Consider the following 21,120-nt stretch of genomic DNA (forward strand, 5'->3'; position numbering starts at 1 on the left):
AATGTGGAATAGTAATTAAAGTTTTTTTTAACCTTTTTAAACTTATTTTTGCTCGTTTTTAATTGACATATATTCTAATATTCGTTTTTTTTTTGCTAAAGGATTAGAATGTTGAGTAGTAATTTAAGTTTTTGACAAAATCTGAATGTTCAGTCAAACTACTATTAATATGAATAGAAACACTGCAAAATGTTTGGTCTTTCATAGGACTAAAGCCATCCTGACCCCAATCCTGTAGACAACATTTTAAACAGCTTCTGCAAAAGTACTACAAGGGATAATAATGGTAAATGGTAATAAGCTTAACTAAGCTATGAACGTCAGGTCTTGATTGCGTTTAAACGATAGTTTCGATGGGACCTGTGCCTGTCATCATCAGGTTTAAATTCAAATATCTTGCCAGAAAATAATACAAGGGATGCACTTCCCTTCCCTTATTTATACTGTCCAAGTGATGAGGGATGTGGAAGTGCGTACTTTAAGAAGAGTTTTTGTATCTTGAAAAGAACAAAGCAGGAACCAGCAAGGGCATATCCAGGATTTTAGTTCGGGGGAGGGGAGGGGGTATAAAAAACGCACAAAAATTGTTAATATGCATTTTTGTTACGTTTTTAAGAGTTGGACAAAAATTTTTTTTTTTGGGGGGGGGGGGGTTAACCCTAAATCTTGACTGATTTGATTTTCATCAAATCAGGAAAATATTGACAGTCTTGATAGACTAGGTTATCTTATTTAGTGAGCCATCTAGGCATAGAGGGAAATGAAAAAGCAAATAGAATATTAAAACAAGTAACAAAAAGCCACACAGATCCAGCAAGACCACTAATTATAAGGGATGTAACCAGATCATAACTGAAAACACTACCCAAGCTAAGGCCACTCAGCCCATCCTCTTTCCAATATTGGCCTATCTTTATTTCTATTCGTAACAGTTTAAACAACCAAATGAAGAAGTAACTAGTAAACCATTGTAGCCCATTGCAAACTTAAAAAACATCTTTGACTGTATACTATTTAACGGCAAAATTTAGAAGGCAAAACACACCAATGTCATCTAAATATAAACTAAACTAGAATTGAAAATAAAACCTTCCATTGAAGTTCCAACTCAATCCTTAAAAATCAAACTTGATGAATTTAAGCCTGGATTATTATATATAGTTGGTCTATGTCGAATAAGTCCCTTCCCCCCCCCCCCCCCCTAAAGGCGAATGTAGAGGTATATTTGCCAAAACCCTACTGGGAAGATGCTTAATGAATTTATTTATTTTTAGCGGGATTTTGTATTTACATATTTGTGATTATTAATTCCTAAAAATGTAAATAGTTCTTTTCTATTGTGGTAAAAGAAAAATACACCATAACTACAACTAGAAGCATGGCAACTTCTGATTGAGGCCTTAATCCACCTGAAAATATGTTAAGCAAATGGCTATAGCCCATCCTATGAAAAAAAGACTAAGAACCCTGTAACCGAGATCATTAACTTTCTTCAAGTTATCACCACATATTGGGACATTCAACCCAATCCAGAAGAAAGAGGGCACATGCTATGAGAATCAGGGCGCATGCCTTTATTTTCTACAGTTACTATATTGAGAGGAAGACTCGCAAAACCAGTATTCTCTTTCCAGTCCCTATTTGACGAGAGTTAGTATCACTCCTTACACGATAGACTTAAATGTCATGTAGTTTTCATTTGTTGTATGGAATTCAAATTGGGTCTACATACTCACCTGAGCGTTGGCTATGTCACACTTCAGATGAAACTCAGTAACATCTCTTGTCCGACAGGAAACAGTAATCCTCTATGAGAAGACCCGATCAGCTTTATATAGCTTCAGATTTCCAATCAATAGCCTCCATAGCTCTGCTAAGAGAACTGAGAAGAGACTTTCCTGACTGATAATAAACATGTTGCTGTCAGTTGAACATCAGCTAAAGCAGTGAGACGCCAAAAGGGAGTCCCACAAATCTCATGAGGCAATACATTTTGATTAAAAAGAAGACTTTATAGTACAGGCCGCGTCAAATAACATAAGCTATTCTTATTATATTAGAAGATTTTTTGTTGTTGAACAAGTTGTAACATTTACTGCATTTACTTTGATTGTTATGATAAGTATTTTGTCTATTGTTCGAAAAAATGTAATGTTAATTTAATAATCCATTCTCTCTCTCTCTCTCTCTCTCTCTCTATCTCTCTCTCTCTGTGACTATCTATCTTTCTCTCTCTTTATCTCTCAATCTTATATCTATTATCTCACTATATGTCTCTATCTGTCTCTCTCTCTCTATATCTCTCTATATCTCTATATATCTCTGTCTCTATATTTCTATCTCTTTCTCTCTTTCTCTGTCTCTCTCTCTCACTATCTCTCTCTCTCTCTCTCTCTCTCTCTCTCTCTCTCTCTCTCTCTCTCTCTTTATTGGAATAAATAAAGAAGTATTTTTTCTTCTTCCCTTGGATGTGATTTGCTTCAGTTTTGTCATATGCTCAACTAAAAATACACCCTGTCATAAATCTTCTTCTTTCCCCATAGTAAATTATGAGTAATAAAAATTGGGGGTCTTAGCTTCTTTTTGCTTAGCAACTTCACATAGATATTTTTGCACAACTTAGGGCAATAATGATGTCAGAGGGCATCTACAATCATGATCTTTATGGGGTATCTACTATAAAGTTTAATGTAAACTGTTATTTTTATGTAACCATTGCGTCTATGATTTTGAATGGTATGGTCATTTCTTTTTCCTTAATCGTTAATTTCGGCTTTTCGACTTTTAGTACAGACGGAAGGATGCCATATGCAATCCCTCAGTCTTCTTATGTTCCGGGTATGATGTATCCTCCTCAAGAGATGCAACCTCCAGCAGCTGCTGGGGCCACCGTTCTATCTCATAATTCTAAAGATCCAAGGAAGAAAGCACTAGAGACAGGAGTAAGCCTGAAGAAACGCCACCAATCAAGGTGATTGTCAACCTCTCTGTAGTAAACCAGCTGCTTTCCATGTTCTGAAGGGTTTATTCTTATTTGAATTCATTATTTGTCAGTTTATTTTGATTTAACTTTCTGAATAAAAGGGAAACTTGGAGCTTGGACTTAGGTACTTCGAATTTTAAAATTTCCACCTCATACAGAGTTGTAATTTCAATTTTATAATTGTTTGTATTATTGTTAACAATAAGAGAAAATAGGACAATAAAAAGAGGGAGATTCACAGCCAGAGAAAACAAGAAAAAAATATTTTAGCCAAGGCCCAGTCGGACTATGAAATAATATTTTGATTGATACATTTCTAGGTGAAGGTGCCCAAGGAAAGGTTTTTGTTGCAAAAAGACGACACGACTTGAAGAAAGTATTTGCAAAACTTACCAGGGATAAATCTCCTTACCTCAGAAAGCTAAAGAAGGCGAATTCGTGCCAGACAAAATTTACTTCTTAGACAAAGTCTAGGAATATGAATATATAGTGGGATGCTTAGGATGTTTTTTTTTTGTTATGGTAACTCCAGTTGTGGTATGCCCCTGGGACAACTTGCGTTTGCAAGTTCATGGGCCAGCTGGAAAATTAAATAAGTTCGTTTTTTATGTGTTACATCACAGATCTATTTTTATTAATAAACACAACTTAAGTATTAATTTGTAGCCATTATTCCTTTGGACCAATAAGGCTGCTTATCAAAGACGAAGCTAACTATGATGGGTAGATAATTAGTATGCCCCCTAGACATTAACGTCTAACCATGCATATGAATTGTATTTAGAGCATTCCTTTTTTTTTTTTTTTTTTTTTTTTTTTTTACTGTGATCCTGATGAATGGAAAAACACAGAGAAATGCCATAAAAGAAAACTCTTGTCCTAATGTGATTTGTGGTTTATTCGTGGGAAGTTCTTTAATTATTTGTGCAATGACAAAAGACGTGTTCCTTTTTATGTGTAAGACTGGGTTGAGAAAGTTTTCTCGTTTGTTGTTCTGAGTTTACTTATCAAAAATTTTGCAAATAGTCCAAACGAAATAGGTTTCTTTTTTTTTTCAACAAAAATATTAAATTTGAAAATACTGTGGCTTATAATTTACGTGTCTTTTGGTAATTTTCGCTTAATAAATGCTTATTTTCATCCTTTCTTTATTTAAGAGTTCGGCATAGCGAACCTGAACGTTTCCAATACTAGATTTATATATTTACTTACTACAAATTAAAGCTTATCCAACATTGTTTCGCAAGTTTAATGACAGCTTTGTCTAATAATGCGTCCTTTTCAATGTCCAAGCTGCTGAATTTCAAAGTATTTGCCAAGAAAACACTTTTTGGCTTATAATCCATGCTCGTACCTAAGGGGGTTGTGACCCCATCTATCCTGAAATGCAATATTTCTTGCTATTTTTGTTTTCTACGTCTGAAGCATAAATTATCTACGTCTATTATTTGTAGAACACTTCCAAAACGGAATCGGAAACTCTGTTTAAGAACTATATTCCAAATCAGGTATACGTGAAATGGCCCCTGCAGTCCCTTCTGGCAAAGGCTTTTGTAAAGAGGTACAATGTCATGATCAATGACAAAAATTTAAGAAATGATGGTTTAATACGTTTTTTTCAGATAGGAAGAAGCACAAACATAAAATTAAACACTTATACGATAGTGTTCACTGTCTTAATATGTGGATAAAATGCAGTATACGTTTTCGCTATTATCGTTGTCTTCCATATTCACCCGTCCCCTCCCAAAATGAACAGTACTTGTAACAAAACAATGTCGGAATAAAGCAAGTCAATCTTCCGTGCACTAAGGTAAGGGGGGGGGCTGCCTTTTCTGACAGTATTTAGTTTGAAGGCTAAAAGTTTTTGACCGCTCATAATCTTGTGAAGCAATGCTGTCTGCAGGAATTTCCTGTCTGTCGTATGAAGTGATACAGCTTTGTCGAGACTAGTAATAAATGGATTACTGACTAAATCAAATAATCAATGTTGCTGCTAATCTTCCTGTAGATAGTTAGGCTTGTTTCTGGTGGTCAATACACAGGTAATAAATGAAAAAATATGTTATGAGCTCCAACACTAACTCTATTAAAGCTTTTTTCCCTGGATAAACATTATCACTAATCTATTATTCCTTATTTTAGGTCGCCGAAACGAGGGGAAGGTAAAAGTAAAGATTCTAAAAAATCACCTGTGCGTATTGAACGCAAGCGTAGTCGCAGCCGATCTCCAGTTCGCTCGTCGAAGAGAAGCTCACCGGTTTCAAGAACATCACGCACGTCTAGGGCTAGTTCTCCGTCACGTCGGCGGAATATAACTCCAGTAGCTAGTCTTTCAAGGGATAAAGAATCTCCAAAGGAAGAAGAGCCTCCGGCTGTGGTAACCACGTTGAAGAAAGGGAATCTTTTAGATACAAAAATAACAATTGTAAATGACGTTCGCCGTTCAAGATCGTCAGACCAGGTTTGGACAGGGACATGGATGCAGCTTAATAGTCTCCTTGAGTGAGTTCTACCTCTTTAGCGTATCTTAATGTCTTATTTCATATGAAAGATATTTCATATAAGAGGAAAGAGAAACATTTTTTGTAAAAACTAATTTTATTCATTTGGGTAAAATACACAGGTAAAAATTATTTTTAGTATAGCTTTTCTATTGAGAAATAAGGCCAATTGATTCTTTGGCTGGCTTTGTTAGCCTAGAAAATGTTTCAAGACGCTATCTTTTGGCAATTCATATTTTAATGAAGTCATCTACTGTCCCTACTGAATAAATCTGATCAAGTTACCTTGATCCGTCCGATAGCTCCAAGGCCATTCGGACCTCCTCTTGACTCTGATTCAAATCCCCACTACCTCTTCTCCTACTCCTCATCTCCACTGCCTCTTCTCCCATTCCTCATATTCACTTCCTCTTCTCCCACTCCTCATCTCCACTGCCTCTTCTCCCACTCCTCGGCAAGGTGATCGTTTAAAGAATAGGTAGAGGGAGCACTGATAGGTGACTCCAATAGTTTATGACTTCTCCTAAGAAGTATGTAAGGAGGCTTCTCGTTCGGAAGCTTAGCTTTTGCAGTTTCTTGGTGTTATCTTGTATAATTAGGATTCATTAGCTTAGCTATTTTGGATTACTTATAACCTGAGCATGTATGGCTTGGTTGCTCAATGATAAATTCGATGAAAACTCCCTGGCGCTCATAGTATAGAAAATATCTACAAATATCAATTGAGGCATGTCTTTTACAACAAAGTTATTCTAATAAAAAATAGAGGTTACTACTCATGCAACTTAGGTATTAGTTGCTTGTATCATGGCATAAATATGGCACAGGTCACCGTTTTTATTTTTTTTATTCAAATAAAGCCACATGAATGTCTTGTATGTCATTGGCATTACTAGTCTAACTAAAATACTTCTTGGATATTCTCCTAAATTGCCACGCTCAATGAACGAGTAACAGAGGATATATTTTTGAAATAAAATTGTCTGCAGTAAAAACTAAATGCGTTCAAAATGTTAATTTTTCAACCCTCTGTTTGTTCCGAATCTTCCAATAAGGCTCCCCTGGGATCTTTCTCTCTCCGTCTCCCTCTCTCTCTCTTTCACTCTTTCTCCCTCTCTCTCTCTCTTTCACTCTTTCTCCCTCTCTCACTATCACTCTCTCTCTCTTTCTTTCCCTCTTTATCTTCCCTTTCTCTTCGCTATAGAAAATGTTAGAGGTGAGTACAAAACTAGCTAATTAGTTTTAAACAACTGATTAATTATGTACGAACAAAAAAACTAAATAGTAAAGAGTCTATACGACTTTTTATTCCAAGGTCAAATTTTTTTTCATAAGTCTGATCGTATAATCCAGTAGATCGACCTACTATTTTTGTCTAGAAAGTCGCTCTTTTGATACCGGAATGACGATTTATTTTGTTATAAGAAGCTGTTTTTATAGTTTATTTTCTTCATTTATTGTTTGTTTTCGACTTTGTACATCATGATATATTTTATCTATTTTTGATGTTTTGTCTCTGTCATAAACTGTGAACATCCCTAAAATTGTCTAAAATGCTGACATCTTAAATAATGGAATCAGACAAAGTTACAAGATAATTCATATTGTCGTAAATATTTGCTTGTTAGAATATTTTTATTCTCAATAATTTTTGTCCTACGAAGACTAAAGGCTGAGCTAGGTATTGTTATGTGAACCCAAGTTTAAGTGTATTTTCTTGTATTGACTCGGCTAAATTGGGTTTTAATAACAAAATATTTATTATTTAGTGATCGATAAATTTGTGTATATTAATTTTTATTTCTAGACAAAACGGTTGTGAATGTATCATTTTGATAGCCATCAAGTATTTTGACAGTAACGTCTCGGAAAACTTAAAAAAAGAATAAGAAATATTGGGCATTGTTAAATTGGCTTTTGAAAAGCCTGTGTTATCATCCTGCACTTGTCAATGTGACAAAAATTACCAAAGCCAAGGGAAACGTTATGCCATTATTAAATCACGTATGTGACCATATGCTTCCTAGTTTTTTTTTCTGAGTAATTTGAAGCCATTTTTCAAGGCTTTTGGTCTTCTTTTCCTCATATTTTGGGAAAGAATTTAGTTTGAATAACTAATTTTAACTATGACCGATAATGTAGAGGTCTCGCGGGAATCTGACGACATAGATTGTAACTTACAAAAACCGCTGTTCTTGGCAACTGTTGTCTGCTGCCGATAATCGCTCAGGTAGACTTCTAAACTTCATTTGGTCTCTAATGCCAAGTCCCAGAAAAGCTAGTTGATCTACGCTTAAAGGCTTGGTTGCAGCTTGTGAGCAGTCCACTTCTTCTTCTTCTTCGGCAGTAAGCACTTGGACTGCATTGTTCGGGGCTTCGAAGTTGGTTAATGCTTCCCATTTCTATCTTGTGTGTCTCAGTTTTACAAACATCTTCCTGGTAAAGAAACAAAATGATCTATTGATGTCTGTCAAGGTCTATCAATGATGTCTATAATGATCTATCAATGATCTACCGTGGTCGTCTATTTATTGCTCTTATGAACAGGATTTCATGTGAATTTGCAACCTTCCTAAGACTAGCTCGACTGATGGTAATCTGCTCGAGCATGATGAAGCGTTAAAATGTATGTATCTCTTGAAGGCAGACTACCTTGGATACTTATTCATTTTATCTTATTGCCACCACTATAAATAATATAATTACCCATTGCTGCTCGCATTGCCTCTATGGTTGCCTTCAGATTACTAAATTTGAATATACGATTAGTAGCTAAATATACAGCTGGATTAGTGGATATTATAGTTTACAATTATGTTTTGATAGCAAATTCCAGCTGCCTGACAAGCCTTGTGTTAGGACGTTTATTTCTGCTCATTCACTTGGCTCAGTAAGTAACCAGGCAAGTTCAACTATTATCTATTTTGGCTAAAACACAAAGCTGGGATTTGAAAGACGCAAAGTAATCGCTATAAGCACGGAGTTTTGCCTGTTGTATCGGTGTAATTCGTTCGCTATTACTACTAGGAAGTGAATAGGTAAAAAGGAAGATTTGAGTGAAGTTGGTCAGACGTAAGCTCATGATCATGGAAAATAGCATATACCAATGCCAATTTACTGAACTGGGCGATATTTGTTTCTGGTAACAGTCTAAGATTAAATAAACTGTGGCTCTGACTACAGCACTGGTGGCTTATTCCCCTGCTTGTCGTCATTTCCCAGGCCAGCCTAAATGTGCCACCGATTGCTAGAGTATCCTCCCCCCCACCTGTTTGAAAAAGGTTTTGCAGGACCATTTTCATCTGCAAAGTTTTGACAGTACAGAAGATTCTTGAAGCCATTTCATACAAGAGCTGTTGCAGTTCCTTGACAGAATGGCCGCTTTTATGCAATGCAAGTTAGTTAGGAGACAAGAACTTATAATGTGATCTTAGATTTGTTCGAGACTAGCTCGTTACTGCAAAATAATTTATGACTACAATGAAGAATGTTTTTTCTTTCGCCAGCCATTTTTTAGGAAAATAAGTTGCAAGACCATCATTGTCGAAGATGATTACTGTTGCTATAGCCGAATACTGCGTACAGCCTTTCACTTGTCACGAAATTTTACTCTTAACGCTGATAATGCATGTTTTTAATTTGAAGACAAGGACAAAAGATCACAACGTTTCAAAAAAATTGATTATTTCTTTAAGAGGCATTAGAAAATAAAGACAATGTGGGCATTCTTACCCAGTCAGTTCTGAGTTAAGCAAAAGGTGGATGAGACAGAGTAGGACCACTGCTTACAGAACGTGTTAAGAGCCCTTTTCCTAATAGGCTGGGCAATCATAGTGCCTTTGCTAATCAATTGAGAATTCCCTCATATCCTGTAGTTCCTATACGTGTCAGAACTCTTGGCATACTACAGTATGCTTGGCAATATGGGACCCGGCGTTCGATTCCTGCTGCCCTAAGGGCGGTTCATAGGCTTGCTACCTGTCCCTGTGAAAAAGAACCAGCTACTGAAATGTCGATTCAACGTCCTATGCGCCGTTAATAGATCTGAAGGATCTTTATCTTTTAAACATGACAGGCATCAATTTCGTCGTTGCTTTGAAGCAATGTTGGAATCGCCTCGATTTTACAATTCTGACCGTCCTACATATTTGTCTGTGGAAAAAGTACCCTAGCAAGGGATTTACCATTTTAGATGCTTTCGAAACTGCTTTAGATATGTAGAACTAAATCAGCTGCTTTTATGCCAAAAACAGTTATTGGATTGATAAAAACATGGCAAGAGATCTTCAATAAAGAAAGAGTTCCAGTAATAGCGTCAACTGAAGGTTGTCATTGATTCAGTTTATTGTGGATTGCTGCGGATTCAAAGATAACTTTATATTAAAGTCTTGTGCAATTAGATTCTGCTTTGAAAGAGCGATCTGATATTCACTTGACGTTCTTGAGGGTTTAAATAAAAAGGAATGAAATAAAGAGGAACTACACAGCATAAATGTTGAAATTTGACGAAGAACACGCGGAAAAACTTCGTCAGGTCGTGTGAACCAGGAAATAGTACAAACAGTTCCCCTCGGGTTCATCTTCACTAGGCATGTTGATGAGGGTTCTAAACCGATCGACCTGCGTTGGCGCTTAATGAAGAAAGGTGTGTTGTTGTAAAAGCACAGCCTGAAGATACTTTTAACCGTAAAACAGGTAAAAGGAAAGAACAAGAAGTATTATTTTAGTTCGGAAATGCTCACTCGGATTTTACTTTTTTGTGACAATAATGCACTGGTTCTAGTATGTTTTGATCTTTTATCTGGAGAGATTTGCTGAAGAATGATTCATATGCACTTCGGATTCGCTACTTTCATATTGATGATGCAATCTATTTTGTGAGTAGTTTCTTTGATTCAATGTTTTTAACAGAAAAGAAAGGAAGTATTTTGGAGTCATGAAAGGAATTGAAAGAGAGGATGTTGAATTGTATTCATTCAGGCTGTGTAGTAGTAACTTAATCAGATACAGAAAACTTATGATTGGTAAGACATGACAAGGAAGCTTTACAACTCGTTTCCTTTTACAATCCATTTTTGTATTACAATCCATTTTTGTGCTACTTACTGCTGGCAATCATGAGCATGCGAAAAAACCGAGAGTATTCAAAAAATTTATTTTGGAAAAAGCATAATTTTAATATTGAATTTATGTGGAAATTAATCATGATTTAGATTGTAAAGTATTGCGGAATGATTATCTCACCAGAGATCCCTTTAAACATGTAACCTGAAAAATATCGCATTTTTGAAGCAGAGACGGTTGTCACAAGCCATTATCTATCTATGGAAGGGATAGGTTTTTTTATGACAACTACCATGAATGACAACTACATTCAACATATAAGGAAATTCTTAAATGTGAACGATTTTGCTCTGCGAATAGAACCAGTTACGACTTAGAATTTAAAATGAGATGTTCCAAGATTGATCAGATGCTTAGCAAAATTGGTCAGTACAAGGGCTGTTGATGCACCGAAAGTACGTTTCGTCTCAAGTTTGATAAAAAATGGATATAGATATATAAATTCTATTGTAGATATACTTGTAAGTATTTTCTGCATAATCGCGTTTTAAGCCTTGGCAGTTACCAAATCACTGCACAAGCTTGGAGACATTTTCATAATATTATGTGTCTTGAGACATACGTTAATTTCTGACATAAATTGGAAGCTACATTGGTGCTAATGCTTGGGACTTAAAAACCACGTATGCATAATAAGAGATTGAAGTCATTGGAGTTACGTCCGAACTATCAAAGGGGTGACAGAAAAGAACCTCTATTTTGAACTGAGCCAGCATTAAGATTTGTCTGCAAGTGTTCTTGTGCTAAAACTTTATATTGGAGGTCTTTTGGGCCTTGACATTTGTATTAGCTTTTTTCTGGCTCATAATAGATTTTCAAGTTAACGTTATTTCAGACGCCCCTATGCTCTCTTCTCCTCGTAGTACAAAAAAGTGTTTTTTTTTTAGGCAGTCTTCGTGTTTTAAAGCCTATTTTCAAGAGATGATTGTCCGGTTTACAGATTTGTCTTTCCTTTTAGCTCCCGGAAATAAATATGGGGTCATTTCAATTTGAACCCTACATAAGCAATTTATGTTTTACTTGGGTGCTAGGTATGTAAAACATGGGAAAACATATTTCTCTGTCTTAGTTTTGATGTTCCAAGTTAACTTACTGCTGAAGATGTATTCAAATACGAAGAAGGTTAATATATTGTCAAAAAACTATTTACGGAGAAACCTCAATCTGTTGCTACGTTTTGTCTCGTCAGACAAATTTCTTATGAAGTCGTTTGTCCAGCTACTTGCATCTGTTTCATTTCAGTGTTTAGAGGTTTCCCGTGTCTTTGCAGAAGCATAACCGTTAGTTGATTTGATACCTGGTCTAAAATTTCTTTGACCGAATACAGAAGAGAAATGTTCGACCTAGCAAAACAAGAAATCAGCTTGTGAGGTTCTAAGGACTGCTCTCTACTTTAAAAATAAAGGACACAATGTGGATGTCCATGAAATTGTTCTTTTGCCATCCATAGCTATTTCTGTTTAACATAACATTATGGTATTCCAATTTAATTTTATGGAGGAATATTGGACCTTCTTGTTAGTTAATAAGAGCAGTCAAAGCTATTTTCGGTGTTAGTTTTTAATAGGTAAGTATTGTACTTCCGTTTGACAATCTACACTTTCTTCTTCATTAAACTTGTTGAATCGCAGGCATAGACCCTTGTCTGGAGAAGTTACCTGGGCTACAAAATATGGTGGTTCAACAATTGACATTTACAAAGATATGGAGGAATTACGCCGCATAACTGTTGAAATTCGACGAAGAATATACGGAAAAACTTCTCCGGGTCCTGTAAAACGTGATTTAGTACCCCACGAGTTCGTCTTCACTAGGCGCGTTGGTGAAGGTTCTAAACCAATCTTCGATCGACCTGCGTTGGCGCTTAATGAAGAGAGGTCTGTTGTCGTAAAAGCACAACCTGAAGATAAATTTGACCGTAAAAAAGGTAAAACTTGTCGTATTAGTACTTAATTTTTTTTTATTTTCAGGCTTACGGTTATTTTTAGAAAGAGTAAAGAATAAGAAAGCAGTTTTAATTCATGGACATGGATGTAGAGGAAAGAGTGTTCTTTGTGTGATGGAAAAAAGGCGTCATGCAATACCTCGGTACAGTGAACCATATGATGATGTGCTTTTTTTTACCCTAAGGTAAAGAAGTAATCTGATAAAGAAAATGACAGTCGCTCTGTACAGTTGTACTTTTTGGTGCAGTTCGACAGCGCCAATGGAGATTGCTTAATGGACCTGAATCTTTAACTTTCTTATTATGTGTTGTTGAGTTTGTGCTCAAAATGATGCAATCTTTACAGTTAAACCAACCCTTTGATGAGCTAGTCAGCCTTGTTTTGCGCGTTCAGTTATATGGTGTATATATGTATGCAGGACAAATGAACACATGTTAACATCAGTCATATGACTTAGTCGGCCAGACTGCTGTGAATGGTCAACGAAGACTCTTCCTCGTTTTCTGCAAATTTGACAATTCAGAGAATATTTTCAAGGTCTGAGAGTGTCAACCAAGATCTATAAAGTGAACTATTGAATCCGGATGTTTGTCAGTTTGTTTTGGAGGTTTGCCAAAGTGCTATGTGATGGCTTACCAATGCAGAAGTGATTATATTTCCAAAATTGGGTTTCACGCTGACTAATTTAAAGCCTCCAGTACAGGTAATAAAGATAATCAGTTGTCTACATTTAAACAGTGTTTGAAGAAAAGTCTAGAAATTTCAGAAATAGAAAATTGGTTTTCGGTGCCCCGATAAAAAATATGAGAGATTGGACGATGTGTATCAAAATAGAAAAAAAACGATTTCAGAAAATGAAAGGCAAAAATTTTCTTTGCTTAAGTCTCTTCATAAAAATTCTTGGAGTAGATTCTCATTCCCCCGTCATACTGGGGGCTGATCACTTTGAAAGGATTCAGAAGGATCGGAGGAATGAATGTTAAAATCGATATAGACTCGGAGGTACAAAAGGTAGTGTTGGAGACTCAAAGCTATATGCTCGTACGAAATTCGCTGCAAAACCCCTTGGATCATTTGATGAAAACTTCTGCATTAATTTCAACTATTAATATGATGCAGAATTTCTGTATAATAAACGATGCTTAGAAAAGGATACTTCTGAGTTACTTTTATCAAAATTTTGAAAACCATCCTAATTAAATTTAGAATCGTTTATAACTTCGTGTGGACATAACTGCTGCTCTGCAAACCCCCATGAAATCTGCCAGGTTGTTTTTTAACCTAACAAAAAAACAGGCAGATTTGAACTTGTTTCAAAAATTAGACTTCTGCACTCTAGCAAAACAAGTCTGTTTTTGCATGTTAGACATTAAATTCGAGATTTGTGTCTTAAGTGCTTTCTTTGATCAGTGCTACTCTTTTGTTAGCAAACAAAACAGTTAACAAGATATTACTCTGTGGTTTTATGCCATTCAAGGCTGTAAATTTCTGGAACTTGAGTGCTGCAAAGATTTTGAAATCTTACGTTTTTTTCCACCAGTCTTAACGATTTTTATAAGATGTGTGAGTCACTAATCCGATTTAGTTTTGGTTACTGCGCTGATGTATAAGGGCCTAAAGGTCTCCCGAGACTCTGTAAAGTTGGAGTGCTATAAGTGGAAAATATGCTTTTTAAATCACTAGTGAAGCGATGGTGTCGTGTAAGAAAGCAAGCAATTTCGCGGTTATAACCAAAATACCTAAATATAATTTCATTCTGACACCTTCTTTACAACTTTTGGTATTTTTTTCAGTGTCAATTAGTAATTCGGAGGAAATATCTCGGATATATAAGCAAAGACAGCTAGAAAGGAATATAGAAAAGATTAATTCAAGGCCCCGTGTGACAAAGTTCAAGCATTAAATGTGGATAAACCAAGCTGGGATTCCAAAATTATACTTTTCAACATTAGGCCATTTTAAGTGCTTTTCTGTCACAAGAGGTGGTTGAACCTCACATGTTTAGAGCAGGACATACTTGTGCTAAGAGACAGCTCCAAACTTGAAGTATTTTAAAGAAAGTAAAGTTTACCGACCAGGCTTATATATTGCTGACATAGCTCTTTCTCATTATCCGAAAGGGGGAACCCTGAGGAGAGCACCTGGTAACAACTTTGTTTTGTGCTGCGCATTTATCTAGAGCCGTATTCCAGAGAGAGTTATCCCGTCAAGGCCTTCTGTTGACTCTAAGTCTAGGCTCGTCGGATCTTTGTGTTTGGATTGGACTGGGCCGATGACTCATTTAAAAAGCAAAACGCTGCCAAACATGACTCATTATTCTGCTGGTCTATAAGAAAAGGAAGAGTCACCCAAAACCAAACCAAGGGATTGGTAGAACTACCAATCCTCAACCAAGGGATTGGTATTCGTTTAATATTCAACGTAGAAATCTGAAATGTACTGCAAATAATTCTGGAACCATGAGAATGTGAATCTATATATATACATTAATTAAAAAAAATTTGATGTCATGACGAAATGGTATTTGTATAAATAGCATAACATAAATATTTGTATTTATTTAAGCTATTTTCATGTATTTTAGTAAGGAAATACAATAGTGAAATCAGACCGAATAAAATGAAGTCCACGTGCGGGACCTGAACATAATAGCTGCGTAGTATATATATATATATATATATATATATATATATATATATATATATATATATATATATATATATATATATATATATATATATATATATATATATATTATATATATATATATATTTATGTATATAAAAATCCATAAACATAAAACATCCATATACCTGTCTTGTCTCTTTAATTGATATAGTAATGTCCTACCTGTCTTGTCTCTTGAATTGTTCAATAATTCCACCTGTCTTGTCTTAAGTTAAAAAAAAAAATTCAGTCCAAAAAAAAGTGCTACTACTAACAATTTAGGTATTGTATTTTATAAAGTTTTGCATACAGTTTAAGGTTTGATTTTTTTTTTTTTTTATTATTATTCTAGCAGGGGTAACGAAAATTTAGAGAGGAGAGGCAAGAATTTTTTCTTCACTTTTTTTTACTGAAGATACAGAATAAATTTATTTTTCTAAATTTTGGGAGGAGGGTAGTTTTGTTGTTTTTATGGGGGGAGGGGGGCTACGAAAATACCAAAAAGGGTGTTTTTTTCTAAAACAGGAGGGAGATGTCAATTATCTCTCCCTCAATTAGTGCCCTTGCATTCTATTTTTTTTTCTATAATAACGGTCAAGAGTACAGTACTTGAGCTCAATCGTGTACATAGAGGAGAAAGACCTGTTTAGCCTGTGTCCCATCAAAATTCCAAGATTTTGTGATGTTCTTATAATTTTCTATGTTTTTTTTATAAATTACATTTCACATGTTTCTTGGGCTATTATGAACCCCTGGTAAGAGACTCTTGTCTCTTACTCATCTATGACAAACTCTAAGCTACACTAGTGCTGTTCTCTCGCTTTTTTGATTTTTTTTGTGTTGAAAATTTTAAAATGCGCTAATCTTACATCAGAAGAGTACTTCGTTCTTAAACATTGCATTCTCGCTAGGTACCATCTGTGGGAAAGAGATACAATGTGTCTTATTATTTTGTATATTTATTATAATCTTTTTCGGTACCTTTCTGATGGGTGATAGTGCAGGCTGTATGAATCTGAATCTTCAGAAAAGTAAAATTAACTTTGTCAGCACAAGAGGATTTTTGTCTTTATGATTCCTTGTTTAAATAATACTTATTTCCCTTAAATATTCGTTCGAAAATTGCTTTAGTTTAATTCCTGTAATGGTTAGATTTGGTTTTATTGACGACCCTTTTTAAGGCGATATGGTATCTTAAAGAACCAACCTATATTGTAAACTTTTTAAGTTTAAGTGGCCAAACTATGTAGAATTGATTATATAATTTTACCTCGTCTGAAATTTAATGAAGTCCAGATTTATTATTATTTAATTAAGTCCAGATTTAATGAAACCTACATCATTAGAAATGGTGAATTTTCTTTTTTTGGGAGGGGGGCGTTCTAGCATACCTGCTAGGAAAACATTGAGAATCAGTTCAAATGAGATGTCATTTTGGGAATTTGAAAGCTTTGGAAGTTCCTTGTGGTGTTATCCACTTTGTTCATACCCTTTACTTAACAATGAGTAACAGATTATATTTTTCTATATTTTAAACTGGCCTCTCCTTAGCTTTTTGAATTGTTGACACGTTCAAGATCACCTTATCGAATTGTTGACAAGATCCCTATCAATTTTCAGAAAATATCAATTGATTAAATTGGAAGTTGTGGGAAAGTTCGCTAATGAACGTTTTATATTTTAAACAGTTAGTCGATGCTGATGCTCGTAAAATGATCTGTAAGGTATCGAATGACCTTACAGACATTTAGCTGCTGTGTAAGGTTTCTTTTGTACAAACGATATTCAAATCTAAGAACTTGATCTTCAGGCACATTGGAAAAACCTAAACTAAAGGCTTTTATCTATAGCGTTAGGTTATTCCATTAGTTTTAATCCTAATTCTTGTAGACCTAATTATCAAAGGTATATATTTTTTTTTGTCTATGAAATACCCTGTCTTTCTAGGCCTTTATGAAGCTCTTAACTGTTTAGCTTTTTATTGGTTCTGGAACCGTGTGATAAAGTAACGTTGAACAAGTGATTTTTATTCGGTGTGAATTTTGCCACTTATTTCTTCACTCCTCAAATACTTTGCTTTTCTGCATTTTCGGATTATTTGCTTCTTGTGTCATTATTTAAGTTCAAAGTGAAAGTTGGCCTTTTTTTATTGTTGGTTTTTATTTTTGTAGAAGCTACAGGTCGTGACAAACGTGAGGAAGAACCTCGGCGGCCACTGCGCCGTACTGATGAAAAGACTAAACCAAGAGATGGTTATCGGGAACGTGACCGCGAGACATCCCGGGTCAAAGAAAAACGTCCTTCTCCTAACGTCTCACAGTCAAGGCGTGGTGATGTATCCCCGGATCGAGGTTCTCGACCAAGAGCACGGGTAGATTCTCGCATGTCTCCTGAGCGCTCAAGAGCAAAACAGTCGGATCTCCTCAACCAGCCAAGACCAAGCGGACGTCGATCACGTTCAAATGAACGTTTGCCGCGTTCAAGTGAACGTAGACAGCGTTCTGGAGAACGTCATCCACATTCAAGTGAACGTCAGGAACGATTGACCGAGCGTCGACACAGAGACAATCTAGAACTGCTTCGTGAGAGGGATGAAGCGGAACGTATCCATGGAAGACCTGATCTAGGAAGAGTATATGAAAAATCTGATATTGAGCGTAACCGTAGAGATGCTTACGTTGACCGTGGTCGAGGGAGAGTTGAAACTGACTATGTTCGTGAAAGACCTGATGAGGGGCGAATTCATGACCGAGAACATATTGATCGTAGCCGGGAGCAAGTTTTTGACCACATGGTACATAGGTCAGATGTGTACCCGAGAGATGATGTCATTGTCCGTGGAAGAGGATATAATGACAATATTCCAAGGTATGAAGAAGAACGACATCCAGATCTCCGTTTGGAAAGATACGGCGAACGCAGTGACCTTCCTGGGTAAGTTGTGCCAAGTCGGGCTTTTTTTAAACTTTTTTTTGCGTTTTTTAGAATGAAAATTTGTTCCATTAGGTCTGCGGCCATGCAGATGCTCATGAACCAAAATAAAAATGAGCAGATAAAATTTATCTTTGTTTTGAAAAATCAGATTGTGTTTAATAAAAGGAAACCTATTGCATTTGAAAAATGACGCAAAGCAATTTGCGTGCCACAGAGATAGGCAAATTTCATACACGCCGAATGCCTTTCCAAAAATAGGGAGCGTATCAAAATTTAAATTCCTTGTATCAAAATTTAATAAATTTAACGTCGAGGAATTTCAAAAATGGAATCAATACAAGGGATTTGAATATATTCTCAATTATTTTGAGACTAATTAATTTCAAATTATTCACGTAAGATACTATTTCATTTAGTGTTCTTCCACACTACGACGTAAATCTTTCACACAACTTAAAACTGTATCAAATTTTGGCTGTTACGTAAGTGATGTGAAGTATGCCCTAGCTCTGCTTCGAATTTTACGCTGTAATTAATAAATTTTGAGAACAAATTAATACAATTCTCCTAGATACCCTTTCACGGTTGGTCAGAGTTTGAATTTCCTTTTCTATTCCGCAATTTTTAGTTCTTGAATAGTTCGCCTATGATGATGGCGATGATTTTAGATGATGATTATGACGCTTTTATGGATTTTCTTAAACGTAAACTTTTTCGCATGCTTTTCAAAGGTCTGCGTTGTGCAGGTACCGATCTCCTGATTCAATGCCTTCGGTCGGGAGTGCAATGCGTGGTTAGGGGCAAATCATCTGACGCTTCCCGTGTTTTTCTCACATATTTCTCCAGGTACCCATTTAGAGCTAGGTCTACTCTGGGTGTGCTTACAGGGTCGCATCGTTGAACCCCATTCTAAACCAAATAGCCAGCGACACCAGGACTCAAACTTCTGACTTCAGGATTTCAAGTTTGGAGCCCAACCGCTAGGCTAGGATTTTCATGGACTATATGTTATGTTCGCGAATCTTCCACAGCACATTTTATCCGTATCGTAAGCAGTGCAAAGTAGACTCGAGCTCTACTTAGAATTTTTTATTTCTGTTACATTACGGAAAAGTTCAAAGCAGCAAGAAAACGGAATTGCTGGATGAGCAATAAATACAAAATTGATTAACTTTTCAAAAAAAAAAATAGAATTTACCGGAAGCTCTTTTACGTACTAAATGCAACATTACTAAAATTAGTATATAAAAATGCGATTGGCCGTATTCTCTGGAATCTCCCTTGTAGTGTTTTGTAATTCTTTTTTTATTTCTCCTACGGTTTTCCCTTAATTATGGAAAAAATACGCTAGAAACAAGCTGATAATTTTTAAGACCTAATGAACCCATTAGAAAAAATTAAGATCTTTGAATCAACAAATGAGAGCCAGTAAAGGTCTTGGTTAATCCAATAAATAAGTTAAGACCAATAAAAGTGAAGTCATTTTCAAATAAAGCTCATACCTTGAAAATGTAGTTAACACTCGAAATTCTATTGCTTGTTCTTTAAAATTTTGATTTTTGAACATATCGTCTGCTTTTATTGGCGATATGAATATTATTTTTCCGAGATACAATTGACTTCTATGATTATAATTTTTCTGATAAAGTTTGAACTGTTTACAAGTAGCTTTTTGGCTATTGAAATCAGAAAATTTCTATAGGCTGAATTAAATAGTTTTAGGCTGCATTCTAGGTCGCAGCCGTAGTAACTTTATATTAACTTCAGAAGTTACTTAAAGTTACATCCCCCGGAAACGATTGTAAAATAACTAAAGGGCTTATAAGAGCAATATCTTCATAAGTTTCAATTGTATACATCTCTGTTTCACTCTAATAATATATTCAGTATGCTTCAATCTGATGGTAATCTTGATGATGATAATGATGCAAATCTTCTTTGCTAAAGATGCTCATTAACTATCTTCTTTAAAAGTTACTGCAAATGTAAATTCAAAGTATCTTTTCTGTCGTTCTTGCTCCAACAAAAAGATCAGCTGAAATGAAAAAGTTAGTTTTTGTTATACGTGGAAATGCTCCATTAGTATACTGTATATAAAATAAGGTCGTGGGCGATACTGGGCTCCAGATAATGAAACATTTTTGTTCAATCATGTCGGGTTTCCTGGGCCTTCGACCAATTTTTGTGTATTGTTGATTATAAAATTTTATGAAATGTGTCAGATTTTCTCACTGAATTTGAGCGCAACGATTAAAGGGTTACATATGGTGGCCCTACTTGGCAGGACAAACACAAAGACCTTCGTAGTAAAGAAGTGTCTTTAATCGATAGAAAAACTGATATTAGATGATGGAATTTTATACATGGCCTCTGAATTGAGCGTAATTCTATCGCTCAATATTCAGAAATATTTTTTTTTTAGGAATGATTGGCAGGAAACTTCTGATTTGCGTTATACCCTAGAAAGACGTCGAAGCTTAGAACGTAGACCAGATATTCGGCGATCTCGCTCTCCTGTTATGCGTCCTTACGAAGGTAAAAACAATCAGATTGACTCTGATTTAACTTTGTTTCGAGTTTAAAGACCCATTCCCCCGGTTAACTTCCCACAAAGGTGCTAGTATAAAGATCATGTAGAATGAAGATTTTCGTCAAAAGTTTTTGTGACAGCACTACTAAACCCCAAAAAGTTTCATTTTCATTAGCAAGTCCTTTTTATGACTTTATTATTCTTTTTGTCCATTATATTCTCTTGGCAAATTATGCCATTATTAGAATCAAGGATGTAAATAAAGCCGAATGTCAGGAAATCACTTTGATGGGGAGGAGAATGAAAGAGGTGCTTTTTAGCACCTCTTTAGAAAGTGTACTCCTTGTGAAAGTCGAGAATTGACTTCAACATTTCTGATTTCAATGGTCATAGTGCAATTCTTAATATAGCCCATTAAGCTATATTATATAT

General features: G+C 35.5%; 1 protein-coding gene across 1 annotated transcript in view; it reads left to right on the forward strand.

Moving 5' to 3' along the window:
* Positions 1-21,120, forward strand: part of LOC148940859 (uncharacterized) — a 52,286-nt gene that overhangs the window by 22,035 nt on the left and 9,131 nt on the right. Inside the window, exons 3-7 of the mRNA XM_089105634.1 lie at positions 2,789-2,971; positions 5,129-5,488; positions 12,243-12,538; positions 17,396-18,158; positions 20,581-20,693. Coding sequence (XP_088961760.1) covers positions 2,789-2,971; positions 5,129-5,488; positions 12,243-12,538; positions 17,396-18,158; positions 20,581-20,693 — 1,715 coding nt within the window. The remainder of the gene's footprint in view (positions 1-2,788; positions 2,972-5,128; positions 5,489-12,242; positions 12,539-17,395; positions 18,159-20,580; positions 20,694-21,120) is intronic.

Source organism: Artemia sp. Qi Xiang Cuo, chromosome 19, assembly GCF_049724085.1.
Source record: "Artemia sp. Qi Xiang Cuo chromosome 19, ASM4972408v1, whole genome shotgun sequence".
In the NCBI taxonomy this organism is placed as follows: Eukaryota; Metazoa; Arthropoda; class Branchiopoda; order Anostraca; family Artemiidae; genus Artemia; species Artemia sp. Qi Xiang Cuo.